The sequence below is a fragment of the Labrus mixtus genome, chromosome 2 (genome assembly GCF_963584025.1).
Source record: "Labrus mixtus chromosome 2, fLabMix1.1, whole genome shotgun sequence".
Lineage (NCBI taxonomy): Eukaryota > Metazoa > Chordata > Actinopteri > Labriformes > Labridae > Labrus > Labrus mixtus.
Window position 1 is genome coordinate 21,770,295 of NC_083613.1, and position 17,304 is coordinate 21,787,598.

Genomic DNA, 17,304 nt, shown 5'->3' on the forward strand with positions numbered 1-17,304 from the left:
ACCTGAGTGAGCAAGTCGTGTGTGTAAAAAGACATCACACTTTCATTGCTGATCCCATCTGCCCACTCCATTTATTTTCTGTGTTCTCTCCTCTGTGACACATCAACACACAGAAACACACGTGATCCCGCCAACTCAAAGCAAATCTCTCTGATTTATGATTTTCCTGTGAGGTGCATTGCAATGCGGCGGCTTTATTTCATGCCTGTTCCAATTCAGCACATCACATGGAGTTTTTAAGAAGGTGGAAAGCTTAGTTTAGAATGCATTAAAAAAGTTAAAAAGGTGGTGAGATGAACATTGACTAGGTGGGAGTGAAAAAAACCAAAAAGTAAGACAGAGCAAGGAGTGAGCGTGTCAGAAAAAAAAAAAAAAGGTAGAGGGAGGGAAAAGAGGGAGACAAATAGATCAGGTTTGCTGTGGCTTGACGGTTAAATCGATACAACCTCTCAACTCTGCTTTCTCTTCGGTGCAGTGACTCACCTGTGCTTGAAGTAGGTACTGTTCTTTACTTTTCCTATTCAGCGCCCCCACGGCCACTAGAGCTCCCTGCTGATTGATGTGGAAAGTATCGCCCTCGTTCCCGTCCACGATGGCGAAGGTGAAAGGTGGGCCGTTGTGGGAAGCGTCCCTATCAGTCACAGTTAGCTGGAGAACACTCGTGCCTTTCGGTCGATTCTCCTGTGGGACACAAGAGGGGAATGATTAATATTTGTGTCTCAACACTTTTTTATGAGTTTTGATCAATGTTGTGTTTTTCAGAAGTTAAGATATGCACCCAGAGCGCATTGCTAAATTGAAAAAGTGTGAGTGAATGTAGCTGAATGTTCATTGTGTCAGCTGAAAAGGGGAAACAGTAACTCCTGAATTTATTGTAACTCGATAAAACTGATCAGCAATTATTTCAGCCAGCGTTCCCTTGATACAAAACCAAGCGGCTACCTCCAGTCTTGAGAAATGAAGCCAATGCAGAAGTGCAAAATCCTGCAGTTTATCAAGTGTCAGCTAGAAGATGGCCTTTGGAGCCTCGGAAGTCACATACTTGTATGAGTTGACGCTATACAAATAAAAATTGATTGATTGATTGATTGATTGATACAACACCACAGCCAAAAAGGCCATTTTTAGAGCATAATAAACATGTTTACAGCCTGGTGAAAAAACTGAAATATGTCTGATTAGTTATTGTCATCATTGGCACACACTGTACGGGGCTGAATTAAAAAAAAACAGCTCTGTTTTGATTTAATGAACAATAGGCGTTATCAATAGTCAGGCGTGTAGCTGACATGATTGACAGCTGGGCACGATTTAACGGTTCGTAAAGACAAGAGGCTTAAAACCTGCCCGAGCTCCAGCACCTGTACGGTTGACTCAAAGTTAGGCTGAGACAGGATTTCCAGCATTGCGGCTGCTGCCGATGAGCCTCCAAAGCCCCCTGCCGTAACAGATGGCTGAAGTCACTCAGGCTTCGTCCATTCATATATACAGTCTATGTACAAAACCGTCACTGATTTATTTTTTTGGCCACTTGGAGGCAGAAGAATCACATTGAGAACACAATATTGACATATTGCAGATATTAAAGAATTGTCTCTGCTAACTCGTTGACTGTTAGTCCAGTATTCACTCCCTTTAAAAGACGTTTTTGCAACCACCAACTACGAAGGGGAATGCATTCTTTAGTTTAATGCTGTAAAGAATCTCGTAATTTTTTTTGCTATATTTGTATAGTTTAGTGTACATTTCAGTGATTTCTTTCAAAGCTGAATGCTGCAGTCAAAACTTGCTTATTAAAAGCTGTCAGATTAAAAAAAGAGTAAAGCTGGAAGGCACAAGAGGGCTGAACAACAGTCATTTTCGGTTTGGTTTTTGACTTCCTTTGACTATTTTCACATCACATACATTCATTCTATTCATTTTTAATACAGAAATAAGAAAATGTTGACTATTCATGCTTAAGCCATTTGCTATGTTTTCATCTTCTGCTGCTGGCCGTGATTCTGCGCTGCTATTTGTCAGTTGTCTTTGTCCTCAGTGTTGTGACTTTACTTCTGAAGAGTTCCAGTCAAAGCTCCATGTCAGCTCGCAGTGAAAGCTTCGCCTCGCGTGTTTTATGTCGCTGCGTTGGCTTCAGATCTTTCCTTTATGTTGACTCTTTCAGTTACTGACTCAAAGCTCACTTTAATTATCTAGTGTGGGGAATAAAAAAAAAAATCCTCTTGATATTCCTGTTGTTGTGTACAATGTCTTCCTTGTGTTCTCTCCTTGTTCTGCTTTGGAGTGATTTTGTGCTTCACTTTGATCAAAGCTGCACGGTGTGTAAAATAAAGCCGGTCAGGACTTTTCTGAAGTCAAAACAATGTTTCATCCTGAAGTGCTTATGCTGTCTGAAATGTGTACGTGCCTCCTCACAGTTCCTCTTAAATTATTCTCCTAGTTTTCCTAACAGAAAGGAAAATTGTAAACAAATCATTTGCACTCCTACCTTCAGTCATTTTACCATTTTTTCCTTCTTTTGATCTCCCGAACTGGAATACACGTAAATCTCTTACATTTTCTCTTCCTAACATATTCTCCCATGCATAATTAGCTGAGTATCTTTCACAATCCCACTTTTTTATTAGAACCCTTTCTTTCATCCCTTCTGACTTAATACTTAAGATGCAGCTTCTGCCTTCCCATTTCCTCACCTCCCCCCCTTTTTTTTCTCCCTCGTGCTTACCTTCTTCCTCCTACTTGCTTCTTGACATTCTAGTCGCACACTAGTCTCCCATTATTTCTCCCTGTTAATCCCTCTCTCTCTGTCCACTGCAATCCCCCCCCCCCTGTACCTCGCCTCTCTTTCTCCCCTTTCCATCGAGCCCGTTCTCCTCCTCTCTACCTTTAATCAGTAATTTACACTGAGCAGCTTTTCACACTCTCTCACCTGGATGATGAGGCTGTAGTTGGCCTGGGAGAAAAGCGGCGGGTTGTCGTTGACGTCTGAGATGTCGATGTTGATCTTGGCGCTACTGGAAAGAGAGGGCACCCCATTGTCTGAGGCGACCACCATCAGGGTGAAGCCAGAAGTCTGTAACAAAGAGAGAGAATTAGCATAAAGGCAACACTGCTTTTGTAAGCAATAAGGCAGCAGAGATCAGTAAACAAGCTTCCCTATTAGGCCTGACATTACTCTGATTGGATTCTGCATAGAGTGCAATTAGTTCCCCTGTGGATTAAATTCTGTGTGTGTACAGTCAGCATTGTATCTGCTGTTTCTCTTACTCGCTCTCTGTCCAGCTGGCGAGCGACTTTAAGCTCGCCTCTGACCGGATCGATGGTGAACGGGCTCCCCTGGTTGCCATCCACGATGGAGTAGCGCACGTGATTGTAGGAGGGTCCATCTAAATCCTCAGCCATCACCTGGGAATCAATCAAACAATCAAAACAACCATCAATCACCTATGGTGAGGCAGAAACCGATAGTGGATTGACAGAAGATGGATCAGCAACTGTTTTGATAAATATTTATTTTAAAGAGAAATACCAAACATTTACTTGTGTCGGTTACTCTCATGTTTCAGACTTTCTTGTTTTATTTACAAAGAAACCTTGGGTTTTTTAGTCATCAGTCAATATAAACACAGTCATCTTGTACTCTAGAAAATTGCATTGACGATTATGGACAAAATAACTCAGCAATGTATCTAAAAATAATCATATGATCACTCAGTAATGAAAATAATTCTTAGTAACAGGCCTTTCGCAAGCAAAAACAGATGCATACAAGCTTTTTTATCTACTGCTATCACACACACACACACACACACACACACACACACACACACACACACACACACACACACACATACACACACACACACACACACACAGTCCTAAAATCAACCAAGCATCACATACTGAAAGGGATCCCGAAGGGAAATCAGCAGACAGAGAAGATTTACAAGTACCAGACAATGGCAGGTATTAAGATCAAATTTCCTAATGGATTATATTCAGGTACATTAGACACAGATTAACAGTCATAAGCAGAGTTCTTTTATGAGAGGAGGGGAGTGAGGAGGGCATACAAGAGAAAATAAATTCACATACAAAAAAGTGGAGAAAGCCTGATCGTGGATCTGGGTCTTAATGAGTCAAATGCTTTTGCATTAATGCTGTTTGAGCGTGCGTGTCAGATAATGCACAAGAACAGAGGAGCAGTGAGCATGAAGAGCATTGGTGCTAATTTAGCTGTGCCACCAGATGGTGATTTGCCACAGGTGCTGATATGAGCTAGAGTAAGCAGTGAGTAATGGGCAGAGAGGAGAGAGGCAATGAGGGAGGAAAAGAGAGACTGTGGGTGGAGGGGAGCAAACGAAGGAAAGTTAACAGAAACAGATGAAGAAGCAGTTTTATAGTAATGCAGGATTGTCGTCCCACAATTTATCTATAAAAACAAAGAGCATGTGTCCTCTTACCGCCATCACAATCTTCCCCAGCTCTGCGTCCTCGCCGACGACGGCTGTGTACACCTCCTGGCTGAAAGCAGGTCGGTTGTCATTGACATCAGTCAGGTTGATGTTCACAGTGGCCATGTCGCTGAGCGGCGGTGAGCCACCATCTGTAGCCTCGATGGTGATGTAGTATTCATGGGAAGCCTCGTAGTCCAACGGCTCAATCACAAAGATGTCACCTGAGGAAAAAAAAGAGAGCAGAGAGAGTCAGATGAGCTGGTGTCAAGTCATTTAAAAAAAAAAACAGTGCAACACATGCAATCTTTTGTGTAGGGGTAAAAATAAGGGTGCACAAATATTTCCGGCTGACATGCACTGCAGACTAGAAGTCAAATTGTCATCCTTCATTTACCCTCATTTGAAATTCAAAGGTTAAGCTCTGCTCAGGTGATATGACTTGCTTATAGCTATAAAACAGAACAGTATCCTGTTTGTTTCCTTTGGTGCTGTGCTGCAGCTCTGCAGTCGGCTGATCACAGTCCAGTCAGAACAGTCTGATGTTTCATAATTTAGAGTAAAAAACAGTAAGGGTTGAACTGAACAGTTTGTAGAGTTTGACTTTCTAAAGAGGTTCATACATGAGACAAGATGTCTGGGAATGCTAACTGATTCTGTCATTCTATTTGTTGCTAGTCACAATAGTTACTTTGCATGATGCCATGATAATGTTAAGACAGGAATGCAGACTGTGCAGACTCAACACTGATTACATGGTGAGGGCAATGAGGCCCTTGATACTTTACTCCACACTGAAAGGTGCACATGTGAACTACATCACGTGTTTTGTGGCTGTACTTCAAGCCCAAAAAAATGATCTTCTTTCCTAATTTTTCACCTAAAACAAACAGATTATTTGATTCTTCACATCATTGTTTGTTGTCTGTAGCCTTCTTATGTTAGTTCAATACTATGCTTCTTTGTTTGCCACTGCAACAACTCTTGATCATTGGAATAATGTAAAACTTATGCTTCCTCATTTTGATAAATCTAAAAAATAATCAGGGACCCACTTAAAAAAAATATGTGCTAGACAGCAAAACTAGTGGCCAATAACAATAACTTGTTTAACTCCTTTGGAGATTTTTTTGGGGTGGAACTATCAACTGTGTTTAATCCTCATATACGATTGGATTGGAAGTGACCCTTCAGTAAGGTGAAAATAAGAATAAGCTTCTGTGCTAACACTTACCTGTACGTGGGTCCACACTGAACATGCCGTGCTCGTTCCCACTGATGATGCCGTAACTGATCTCTCCGTTGGCCTCTGTATCTCTGCTGGCCGCCTGCACTCTGAGCAGCTGTGCGCCCACTGCCACGTCCTCGGACACTGTAGCCGTGTATTCACGATGCTCAAACACCGGAGGGTTGTCGTTGATGTCCAGGACGGAGATCACCACCTGGCACAGCGTGGAGAGGCGTGGCGAGCCCTGGTCACTGGCCCGAGCCTTTAGGTCGTATGTCGACTGCACCTCGCGGTCCAGGGCACGCTCCAGACTCATTACACCGGTGTTCTCGTCGATGGCAAAAAATCCCTCAGCAGAATCAACCAAAGAGTAGACGATGTTGCCGTTGACACCTAGATGGCAGACAACAAAAATTCAGAGATATTTTCCAACAATCTTTTTCTTTTTTTATTATAGTTTGCAATGTTTCAAATGATATTAACTTGATATTTCTTGTTCTACAACACACATCCCCACAAAATGTTGTTCTTATCACAAAGACTGATGGCCACGTTAAGAGAAACTCTACGTTCAGAACAGTGTGTAAACAAGAGAATTGATTCATGTATTGACTTATTGATTCAAATCGTCAGCTTCTATTCTCGTTCCAAAACATCCATCTTTCACACAGCCTCTGATAAACCGGTGCTGTAAGCGTCTAAACCCTGCCATCATCATAACTCATGTCCTCCCACCAGCAAGACGCTTCCAGCAACAAGACAAAGACAGATCACAACAATAATCATAATGCCTTTCTGCAGGTGGCCACCATTTAGAATACGCTATTATATTCTCATTTATCAGGTAAGTGCCCCTGTCCTCTGTGGATCCCATTATCGTGGCTGAGGAGACGACCGCGGGGAGCCCTGCTTATACGGTTCGCTATCACTTTTATCTGGTCCAATCATCCTTGAGACAACTGGCTCAATGGCGGTTAAGTGAATTGGGCTGAGTCTCAATTGGATATACTGCCTCGTACATATATGTTTACGATCGAGAACTCGTCTCAGTCCCTTAGCTGGAGTCAGAACATTGATTGTAAATGATAGAACATCTTTTTGTCATACCAACCAGCAAACTGAGTATGTTTATGGACCGGAGGCTGAATATAACAAGTGACCGCTTTGAAAATGATACAGGACTTTTTTAGTTGTTGCTATTCTACGATTAAAGTACAAAGTACAAACAAAGTACATCAAGAAAAGAATCAATTGCAATTAATTAATTACTCCAATTTAAAGTCAGTCCTGTGGCTGGCATGTTTAACTTCTGTGTAGACCTGGAATGAAACAGGAAACTGACAGGAAATCACTTTAAAAGTTAAGCCTACAATATTTGGGTTGACTGTAACCTGACTTTCATCATTTAAATTGGCCATTTTCAGTTTTGGCAGTTTGCAACATTTTGCTATTAAGCAATCAAACAGTCATCAGCTCATGATCAAAATCATCTTTATTTACAAAAGCCACATCATGGGATTATTAGCCTATTAGATGTGTTTTTTTAAGTCAGTCCTGCAGCTACAACCCTAACCCTAACCCTTTACTTTATTGGTAAGCTAAATACATTTGGGTTTTGAACTTGATGGTTGCATTATGCAAGACATCTAATTACATTTCCCGAGGCTTATAACTATTTAAATCGACATGTTTTGAATGTTATCAAAGAGTTTTTGTAATATATCGTGCAAATATTCAGCAGCTAATCCATCAAAGTAATCCTCAGTTACAAACCAATATTAAGGAAATGGTGTACAGCAGCTTCCTCCATGTTAATTTCTGTAATATTGCTAAACGCAAACACGCTAACTACAAACTGATCTCTAAAGCAACACAGACAGATTTCATTTGGAGGACAGATGGTGCTTTAGAACATCTTTCTCTGCAGCATAGGAGGCAAAGATTGTCAAGAACTTGTATGAATCTGGCTCGGCACCAAGGTGGAAAAAGCAGAAAATGATTAAATTCCTCCACACAGAAATCGAAGGGAGAAAATGACACCAGCAAGGCGGTATAGAGAGAGCGGAGGGAGACTGGCCGGATGAAAAAGGACAAAGCAGAATCAGAGAAGGAATGTGTGCTCGCATAACTCTGGTTTATCAAAGATCAAGGGCTGCAGTTTGGGTCTGTTTGTCTGTCTGGTTCCTCACTTTTCCTCGCAGATAAGTGCTGCCTTTCAGAGATTGTAACAGCAGGTTGAACTGAGGAGCAGCAATGTGGGTAAGTATCAAACATCTTACAGCCAAATGGGCACACAGATCATACAGGCTGTGGCACAAAGCAGCCAGTGCCAAGAACGGGTCCCCTCAGAGATATGCAGAGTGAAATATCAGTCGAGGATAAAGCAAGACTCTTCTCTAAAGAGGAGTTTTTCATGTCAACGGTTGGCTGCAAAGATGGTTGACTGAAGCTTGAGTGAACTGGGTCAAACCCACAATGCCTATTTTTCTTCTGATCTCAACATGTTGCTTGGGACTTCCACCAAAAAAAAAAAAAAATCTAGACACACGTTAAGAAAGAATCAATGTGTGCGATTTCCACTAATGTGAGAGACTTACTAATCAACCCTCCCCCTCCCCTTCCAACACACTGCTTTCACTGTGTAACTCTAAATAATTATTGCCCCTGGCTGAACAGCATGGAGCACATTTTTTTCTCCCAACCTCTCCTTCAAGTGTCCTCTCCTTATCCTTGATATTCAGAAAGAATTGAAGCACATTTTGTGCCAGTAAAGCCTTGGGGGGGAGGGGGGTAAAAACGTGTTAATACTACGTTTTTTCCTTTTATTATTTGACGTTTTACTCTGAAGGGCCCAATTTCAGCTTCCCTTTCATTCTGCCAAGCTGTCAGTCTGCCCAAAACAAGGGGCTGAAAAACGGGAAACAGAAAGAGAGGCTGTTGATTCTCTGACAGGGAACAGGCTGAAATGTTTCTTCAAGCCAGAATGTCCTGCTCCAATAAACTAAACATGTAATCTGGGAAGGCAGGCCCAATAGCTTCCAGGGATAAAGCCCCAAGGCGCTTAAATGACTGTTAAACTGCACGGTTTAAGTTCTCAGTTTTATCCATTTGTGAGCCTCTAGGTGTTTGGCAATACCTGCTTAAAAGACGAAGACCCCTGAGATAAATAACATGGCCCCTCTGGCTTTGCACAAGGCAAATGGAAAACTGCAATCAGCCCTTTGGAGAATTCGGCTCGAAGAGAGAAGAATTTCATTAGAGTGTAATGGAGCTTTTAATTTGAGGGGTTGATCATTCATGAAATTCCACATTTGTTATCCCTCCCTCTTGCCATTTAGCTTAATGCAGTTGGACAAAGGAGAGATAATAACACCTGCATCGTGATTGAGCATTTAGCATACACGTGTAAGCACACTGGACGCCATCAATGATGAAAAGTTTTCTTGAATCACACATGCTTATCTTGATGCTTTTTTGCCATTTAAAGCATTTTAAGAACAGTATACTGGCATGTGCCACACTAAATGCTTACTTAGAAGATAAATATATTTATCTAACACATCAGTGTTTCCCCTACCATTATATTTTGGGGGCGGCCCGACTTGACCATATTTTACAGGATTTCCATTTTGAAATCTGCACCCAGAATAATTGTTTAATGTGCAATTATCTGCCTCACTACGACAGATTAAAAAATGATAAAAGTAGTTGCTTGGTTGTTTTACATTAGATAGATGGACAGAGGTGTCGACAAAGCATTTTTATTCACAGCTGGAAGAGAAAGTAAGAAGAAAACAGTTGAACTGATTATTTAACCCTTTGTGAGCAGGCGGCTATTTTGATAAGAAAGATTCAAAATGCCTCAAGGTGTTCTGGAGTACACGGTCGTTGATAGTGCATAGAAACTCACCAGTATCGATATCATTTGCCAGCAGTTTAGCCACATATGTGCCCATCTCTGTGTTCTCGAAGACTGTGATGGTGTAAGGATCAGATGAGAACTGCGGAGGGTTGTCATTGACGTCTTCCACTGTGATGTGGATGTCGGCCTCACAGTACCGTCCTCCTCCATCCACAGCTCGCACTTTGAACACGTGCTCGCTTTGCACCTCTCGGTCCAGAGGCTGTGAGGTCTTCAACTCCCCTGAAGGTGAGACAGAACAAATTAAAGCAACATGCACAAAATGAGTAGAAGGATGACATTTACTGGTTAAACATCATAAAAAACCTCTCCATTTACAGAAAGGTGATTTACAAAAAATCTGTGGAGGCAGTTAATTCAGAGAGTGAGTTCATTTAAAACAGAACAAACCATGTGTTCTTTGGCACTCGAAACGCCTTGTCTACCATCTACCAACTATGTGTAAAGCATCCAAACAACTAATGGTCTTCCAGAGAGAGAGAAGAGGTGAATGAATAAGTAATTGAAGCACTAGAGGAGGAGGAAAATGGGAGAAGAGAGTGGGCTGATGAAGGAACCCATCAGTGTTGGCAACCTGAGAGCAGCTTGGAAGTGTCCTGGGATGTGAGGCAGCCAACATTACCACAACCTCTCTGGAAAACTCAAGAGCTCGCTAGTGGTCCTCATCTGCAATAATCCTACTTGTCTGCACTTACATATACATCACATAGCATATGCAAACAAGTTTGGTTGCTTGATATCAAATTTCAAGCGTTGCCAAAAGACAAAGCTGGATGTTTTTTGTGTCCTCATGTCCACTCTGATGCCAATCTCTAAGCATATTAACACAAACTTTACTTTACTTTGCATTGATGTTATTATCAGTTTTGCAGTGATTAACGCCCTAGTAGCCAGATGGAATGTTTGAGTTAGAGGCTCTCCCAGAAGAAATTAGTTGCAGGCAAGAAGTATAGCAGTCATAAATTCAATTTAACTGTGCAACTCTGTATTTCAGTGGCACTCGTGGTTTCTCAGTTGCCCTGCAGGGAAATGTTGTTGGATCTTTTAAAGTTTCATAAGTAAATAACAACTGGGCACAAGAAAACACATGTGCCACCTTGGTTACTAATAATGATTCTCTCTTTGACACATACAGAAGCACAAATAATGAAAAAGAAACATTTTGCAGAGGGACTGCATTTTTGAAAGTCTTTTTAGTGTAGAATGTACGACTGCTGTCACGCTGAGCTGTCTTTTTGATTTAGCAGTAAGGAGCCGAGGGAGAAGAGTGTTTCTTAGATACTTTTACATAACTGTCTCACATACTGGGTTCTGATACTCAGAATAACCTGAAGCACAGCCGGAATGCATGAACACTATAGGAGCTTCAGAAAAAGAAGGAAACACAGAGGTAATTATCCTACAATATAATGTTTCTACTTGTAAAAGGAATTGCTACTTTCAAATGGCCTCAAAGTCTCAACAAAATCACCCATTTCTGTTCACACACATTTACACACCTGTATCAGTGTCAATAATGAACAGTTCAGATCCAATTCCCTGAAGCTCATAAGAGATCTGGGCGTTTGAGCGGATGTCAGCATCTGTGGCAGAGACCTGTAAGATGAGCCTGCCGGCAGGGGAGTCCTCTGGGACGCTCTCGCTGTATAAGGACTGAGGGACAGATGGAGTAAGAGGAAAATGGAAAAAGAAAATAAATTAGAGTGAATACGAGGAGGGAAATGGTACAAGATACTGAATCTAAGTGATGAAATTACAACAAAGTCAAGGAAAAACATCTCTTTACCTTTTCGCATACAGGGCTGTTGTCATTCGCGTCCAGTACCTTGACCTCCACAACGGCCTTGGCAGTGAAGATGCCATCACTGGCAGTAATGTTAAGTAGATAATTGTCCTTCTCTTCACGGTCCAAGGGCTTTCTGACAGAGACCTTCCATTCATTCTGAATGTGTTCAATTGCAAACTGTCCAAGTGGATCCCCTCCTGTTTGGAGTTCAAAGAAATGACCGCTTGAGAATGATAAACGACTCAAGAAGCAGAATAGCAGGAATCTAGAGTCATTAAAAAGACGCAGAAACAAAATAAATCTGTCCTGATGTTTAAATCTACATTCTCCAATAGATTATTAATCATTCTTAATAAGTATTTGTCACGTTTTCACAGAGCAAATTCACACTTCTTAGTCAACCATGTTGGTGTACAAGCCACCCTGCAAACTTCAAAAGAACATTAAATGCATGATCACTATGATATAATATAGCTGGTTTTCTGATTCCTCCAGATATTTTACCGACTTTGCAAAGTTATTCACACATGCAAATTAGCTCCAGAGGACGTATTTTTCCCCAGCCTATTTCAAAGCGTTATTCAGATGATTATTCATTTCTGTATTTTGATGACCTACATATTTGCCTTGAGCTTCAGAAGATTAGGCGATAACTCAGACTCCTAACAGATAATGGGACTGGGTAATGTTTCAAAGATGAGATATTATCACCATATTAAGTGGCATAAACAGATAATCCCCCTTAAGCTCTGTTTATGTAAACTTACACAAAGGAGCAGGGAGTAAACTCTTGCGGCTTACTAATTATCTGTTTTGCTAAAATAATAAATGCCCACCTGTGATGAAATAGTTCACTTGTTTGTTGATGTCTTCAGAATCTTCATCTGTGGTGCTGAGGATAGCGATCACCCCGCTGGGAGGTGGATCATCTTCACTGACTGTGCCTTTGTAGATCTCTGCAGTGAAGCGCGGCGGGTTGTCGTTCACATCGGCGACTGTTACCTCTACCGTGGTGCCAGTGCTGTGTTGGACTTTGTCGCCTTGGTCCGTGGCAAGAACTGCAACTCTGTATTTGCTCATCTTTTCACGATCTAGCTCTTTTAAGGAGGTGACCCATCCAGTTTCACTATTAACAGCAAACAGCTCAGAGATCTCCTGCGAGTTCAGCTTGGGGTCCAGACTGTACACAACATGGCCGTTTGTTCCAGAGTCTTGGTCGTTGGCTTTGACTTGAATCACTTGAGTCCCGCTTGGAAGGTTTTCCACAATGACAGCCTCGTAAGGGTCTGACTCAAAAGCAGGTTTATTGTCATTTAGATCTTTGACCTGGATGTTCACATTGACTGATAAAGCTAACTCATAGTTCTTGTGTTTTGTTTCGCAAAGCAAAGTAAGTTGGTACCACTTGGTTGTCTCATGGTCAAGGCTTTTCTGAAGCTTCAAGGCTCCACTGTCTCTGTCCACAACAAACACGTCATCCTCATTGCTCTCAGGAGTGTTGCCCCTGACAAGACTGTAAACAACTGGTTGCTCACTCTGGGCCTGAATTACATCAATCTCTGTGCCAATGGGAAGGTCTTCAGCGATTGTGTAGCGGTAATGAGGTTCAGTGAATTTGGGGATTGGTGTCTCAGGTGCGACAATCCTGATGTAAACCTGTACAACAGAATATTTGGGTGGATTCCCAGTATCCTTTGCCCTTACAAAGAATGCATAGAGCGCATCTTCAAGTCCAATGAGACTCTCTTTGGTAACAATGACTCCAGAGGTTGGATGGATTTCAAAGTTTTCCTCCACATTTTCAACATCTGCTTCGATTGAATACTCAACATCAGCATTGCTTCCCTCATCCATGTCTGAAGCAGCAATTTTAACCACGGAGGTTCCTCTTGGGACATCTGATGAAATAGTGGCTTTGTACTCAGCTGCTCTGAATTGTGGGGCATTGTCATTGACATCTGTGAGAATTACATTGACGGTACAAAAGCCTACTTTTCCACCACCGTCTTTAGCGATGAGCGAAATTGGAATCACCTTTTCAACTGTATTCTCACGATCCAGGGTCTCTAGAGTGAAGATCTGTCCATTTTCATTGACAGAGAAGATGTCCTTTGCAAATTCATTGACAATTTGGTAAGTGATTTGCCCATAAATGCCTTCATCCTCATCTGTCGCCTTTGTTTCTGCCACCAATGTTCCAACATATGAGTTCTCAAGAAGCTCTACTACATATTCCCCCTGAGAAAAGGTGGGGTTGTGGAAGTTGGCACCAATAACTGTAACCATGACAACAGCTGAGCTTCTGAACACACCGTCTGATACTGACACTTTGAGGTTGTAAAGAGGCTGCATATGTGGTCTACGGTGGTTGGAAATGACAATGGCGCCTGTTTTTTTGTCGATGGAAAAGTTCTGATCTTCATTGCTGGATATAATGGAGAACTCCAAGTTTTCTGAATCTGAGCTGTCAGCATCTGATGCCTGGACTTGGGTGATGAAGTGTCCACGTGGGGCCAGCTCACTGATCGTAGTTTTGTACGTTTGCTCCGTAAACATTGGAGGATTGTCATTCAAGTCAGTGACGTCAATTGTAACAATGACATCACTAGAGAGGGCTGGGACTCCTCCATCTACAACTCGAACTCTTAGCTTATGCTGCTGGATTTCCTCATGGTCAAGAACTTGAGCTGTTGAGATCATTCCAGTGTCACGATCAATGCTAAAATAATCTGAACTCTTCCCCTTTTCCTCGACCAACTGAAAGAACAGTTCTTGATTATTACCAGTGTCAGAATCTTTGGCATCAACTTGCAAAATGGAGGTACCAATGACAGAGGCCTCTGAAATATTGGCATAGTAGGCACTGGACAGAAACACAGGGGTGTTGTCATTTACATCTTCCAGAATGATATCAACAAACACTTCAGAGTGTGCTCCTGTCAGGGAATCTGTGGCTCTTACATTTAACTTATAAGCAGGATGTGTCTCAAAGTCCAGAGGCTGAATCACATGTATGACACCTGTGTTAAAATCTATTGAGAACTGTTTGAAAGGATCACCCTCAGAGATGGTGTACACAATACGAGGTCCTTCAGAATCATTTGCCTGAACATGGAGCACTGGTGTGTGTAACTGGATATTTTCAGGAATTTCAATGCTGTAAAAAGGCTTTTCAAACACAGGCATTGCTTTGTTCACCACTGTTATTGGCACTTCTACTTCTGCTGAGAGTGCTGGCTCTCCATTATCCTTTGCCATAACAACGATGACAAAGTCTGTGTTGAGCGACTCAGCCTCAAATTTCTTTTTGACTGAGATTTCACCAGAGGGGCTTATTTGAAAGTGCTCCTGGTGTTCCTTCAGGCTGTAATTGATATCTGCATTTGGGCCCATGTCTTTGTCCACTGTTGTGACTTGTCGAATGACCTGGCCTACCTCTGCATCTATCTGGACAAGGGCATGATAGGGAAGGTTCACAAACATAGGCTTGTTGTCGTTCTCATCTTCCACCATCACAGTTACTAGAACGTGGGCCCCATCTTCAGATTTGTCCTCTCTGGTGACCTCAACAACTATATCAAATGTGTCCTGTGCCTCACGATCAAACGGAATTCCAGTGGTCGAGATCACACCAGATGTGCGGCTGATTTCGAACCTGCTGTCAGGGTTCAGGATTTTGTAAAACAAAGGCTCGTTCACCTGATTTCCAACAGCAGCAATGACTGCAAGTCTTTTCTTCTCCGAAGAGTTCTCTTGGATGTAGGCTTTGTAGGACTCTCTGGTGAATTTCAACTTACTTTCTTTGTTTTCCTTTACATTTATCTTTACTGGAGCAACAGTTGCAAATCTACCATCAGAAACTCGAACATTCAATTCGTATCTGCTCCTAAGCTGTGTGACATTCTGAATAGAGATAATGCCTGTGATTGGATCCATTTTAAATTTATCACCAATATTGCCCTCAGAGATGGAGAAGAGTAGTTTGGAGTTAGGCCCAGAGTCTGAGTCTGTAGCATTGACTTGAATGACCTCCACCCCTTTGAATGTTGGAACAATGACTGTTGTCTCGTATAGTTTTTGGCTAAAAACTGGAGGGCAGTCATTAACATCAATGACTTCAATAGTCACGTTAGCCGCTAATTCTGCAAACAGGCGTGGCGTTCCTTGATCGTGGACCTGGACTGTGAAGTGGAAAACATTCCTTTGTTCATAATCCAAAGCTGCTGTGGTTCTGATTGCTCCAGTACTTGAGTCAATGGCAAAATAGTTATGTGCAAAAGGTTCCACAATTTGATAGATGAGCATGGCATTTTTGTCACAATCAGCATCAGATGCACGGATAACAAAAGGAGTGTTTGCTTGGGTCAGGACAATGCTGTTGACTGGGGCTGACTCGCTGATTACACCTTTGAATTCCCTCTGGATAAAGACAGGAGCATTGTCATTTTCATCCTTTAGATGAATAAGAAGAGTAGTGTTGCGGGCAAATCCTGCCATGTTTGTTCCCTGTATGATCAGCACATATTGAGGGATGGTCTCATAATCTAAAGCTTTTTGGGTCACGACAACTCCAGAGTTTGGGTTTATGTCAAATGCATTGTTTGTGTTGCCACCTTTTATTTGATAGAATATAGAAGACTGACTGACAGCTGTCACCAAGCTCACAAAACTTCCAGGATGTGCTGATTCACTGACTTCTGCAGAAAACTCTTTTTCTGTGAATCTGGGGGCTGCATTGTCAGAAACTGTTACCACAATGTGAGCAGTGGCTGTGGTTGATAGTGGAGATATTCCATTGTCGGATGCCTTAATGGTGAGTTCGAATTGGGTTTTGCTGCCGCGATCAAGCTCTTTGGCTACTGTAATGGTTCCTAGAACAGGGTCAATGGCGAATGAGTTTGCAAAATTTCCTGAAAGAAAGAGAGACAGAAGAACATCAGTTATACAGTTATATCTGTATGTGGGCAAAAACCCAATGTGAAAAAAAATCTTGCAGAAAACACTTTGCTAGAAATATAAGGAAGGTATTGTTGATGAGCATTATTGAAACACAACATAGATTGAACGGCAATAGTTATCTAGCTGTGTTTCAAAGTAGAAAAGGTATCAGTTTCATTCATTATTTGTATGGATAAAAAAGGTCAGCAATAATATAATAATATACTTGTTGACAGGATGCTCTCAAAACAAAGCAAGCTAAATATCAGATGCATTGAGTCACCTCCGCTATGTGAAAAATGCATAGATCCCAACAAAAAGCGAATAACTGCATGTTTATTGTTCTCATAGAACAGTGTATTGTTGGAAAAAGCCATCGTGGGAAATTGTTAGCAAGGAACTGCCCCTCTCTCACGTATTTGAAGATCCTCTAGACAAAGTCCTCAATATTCTCCTACTCTTTGTAAAGTATGCCATTCATGATCAAGTTTCAGTGGGCTGCAGGACTCCAAATGACTCATACATTTTTACGAGCTGATTTCATTTGCATTAGGTTACAATGAAAGCTTTCTGCAGTGACACAAAACCGAGGGAAATTGTGGCTCAACAGAGTGGCACAGCAACTGTGTGTTTACCTGATTCAATGCTGTAGACAATCTCTGCATTAGGGCCCTTGTCTTTGTCCAGAGCTGTGACCTGCAGTACAGCCGAGCCTACAGCTGCAGATTCGAACACTCGGCTGGAGTACGGCGTGCCTATAAACCAGGGTGCATTGTCATTTGTGTCACCCACATTGACAATGACACGCACAAGGTTTCTCTTTACTGGAATGTCCTGATCTCGAACCTAGAGAATGGAAATTTAGAGAGAGACAGAAGTTGAAGGGGAGAAAGAAAACCCGGCAGACAAGAGCATTAGAACACTTCATATAAACTATTCACAATTTGAAAAAACAAGGAACAAAAAAAGCAAATTC

The 17,304-nt window shown here is 41.8% G+C and overlaps 1 protein-coding gene across 3 annotated transcripts in view; it reads right to left on the bottom strand.

Moving 5' to 3' along the window:
- Nucleotides 1-17,304, bottom strand: part of fat1a (FAT atypical cadherin 1a) — a 78,851-nt gene that overhangs the window by 11,015 nt on the left and 50,532 nt on the right. For all 3 annotated transcript variants that reach the window (XM_061056498.1, XM_061056517.1, XM_061056508.1), the window contains exons 9-18: nt 16,964-17,174; nt 12,227-16,300; nt 11,391-11,587; nt 11,104-11,257; nt 9,593-9,826; nt 5,689-6,075; nt 4,464-4,678; nt 3,268-3,405; nt 2,930-3,073; nt 484-681 (exon numbers count right to left, since the gene is read on the bottom strand). In XM_061056498.1, the coding sequence (XP_060912481.1) occupies nt 484-681; nt 2,930-3,073; nt 3,268-3,405; nt 4,464-4,678; nt 5,689-6,075; nt 9,593-9,826; nt 11,104-11,257; nt 11,391-11,587; nt 12,227-16,300; nt 16,964-17,174 (5,952 nt within the window). The remainder of the gene's footprint in view (nt 1-483; nt 682-2,929; nt 3,074-3,267; nt 3,406-4,463; nt 4,679-5,688; nt 6,076-9,592; nt 9,827-11,103; nt 11,258-11,390; nt 11,588-12,226; nt 16,301-16,963; nt 17,175-17,304) is intronic.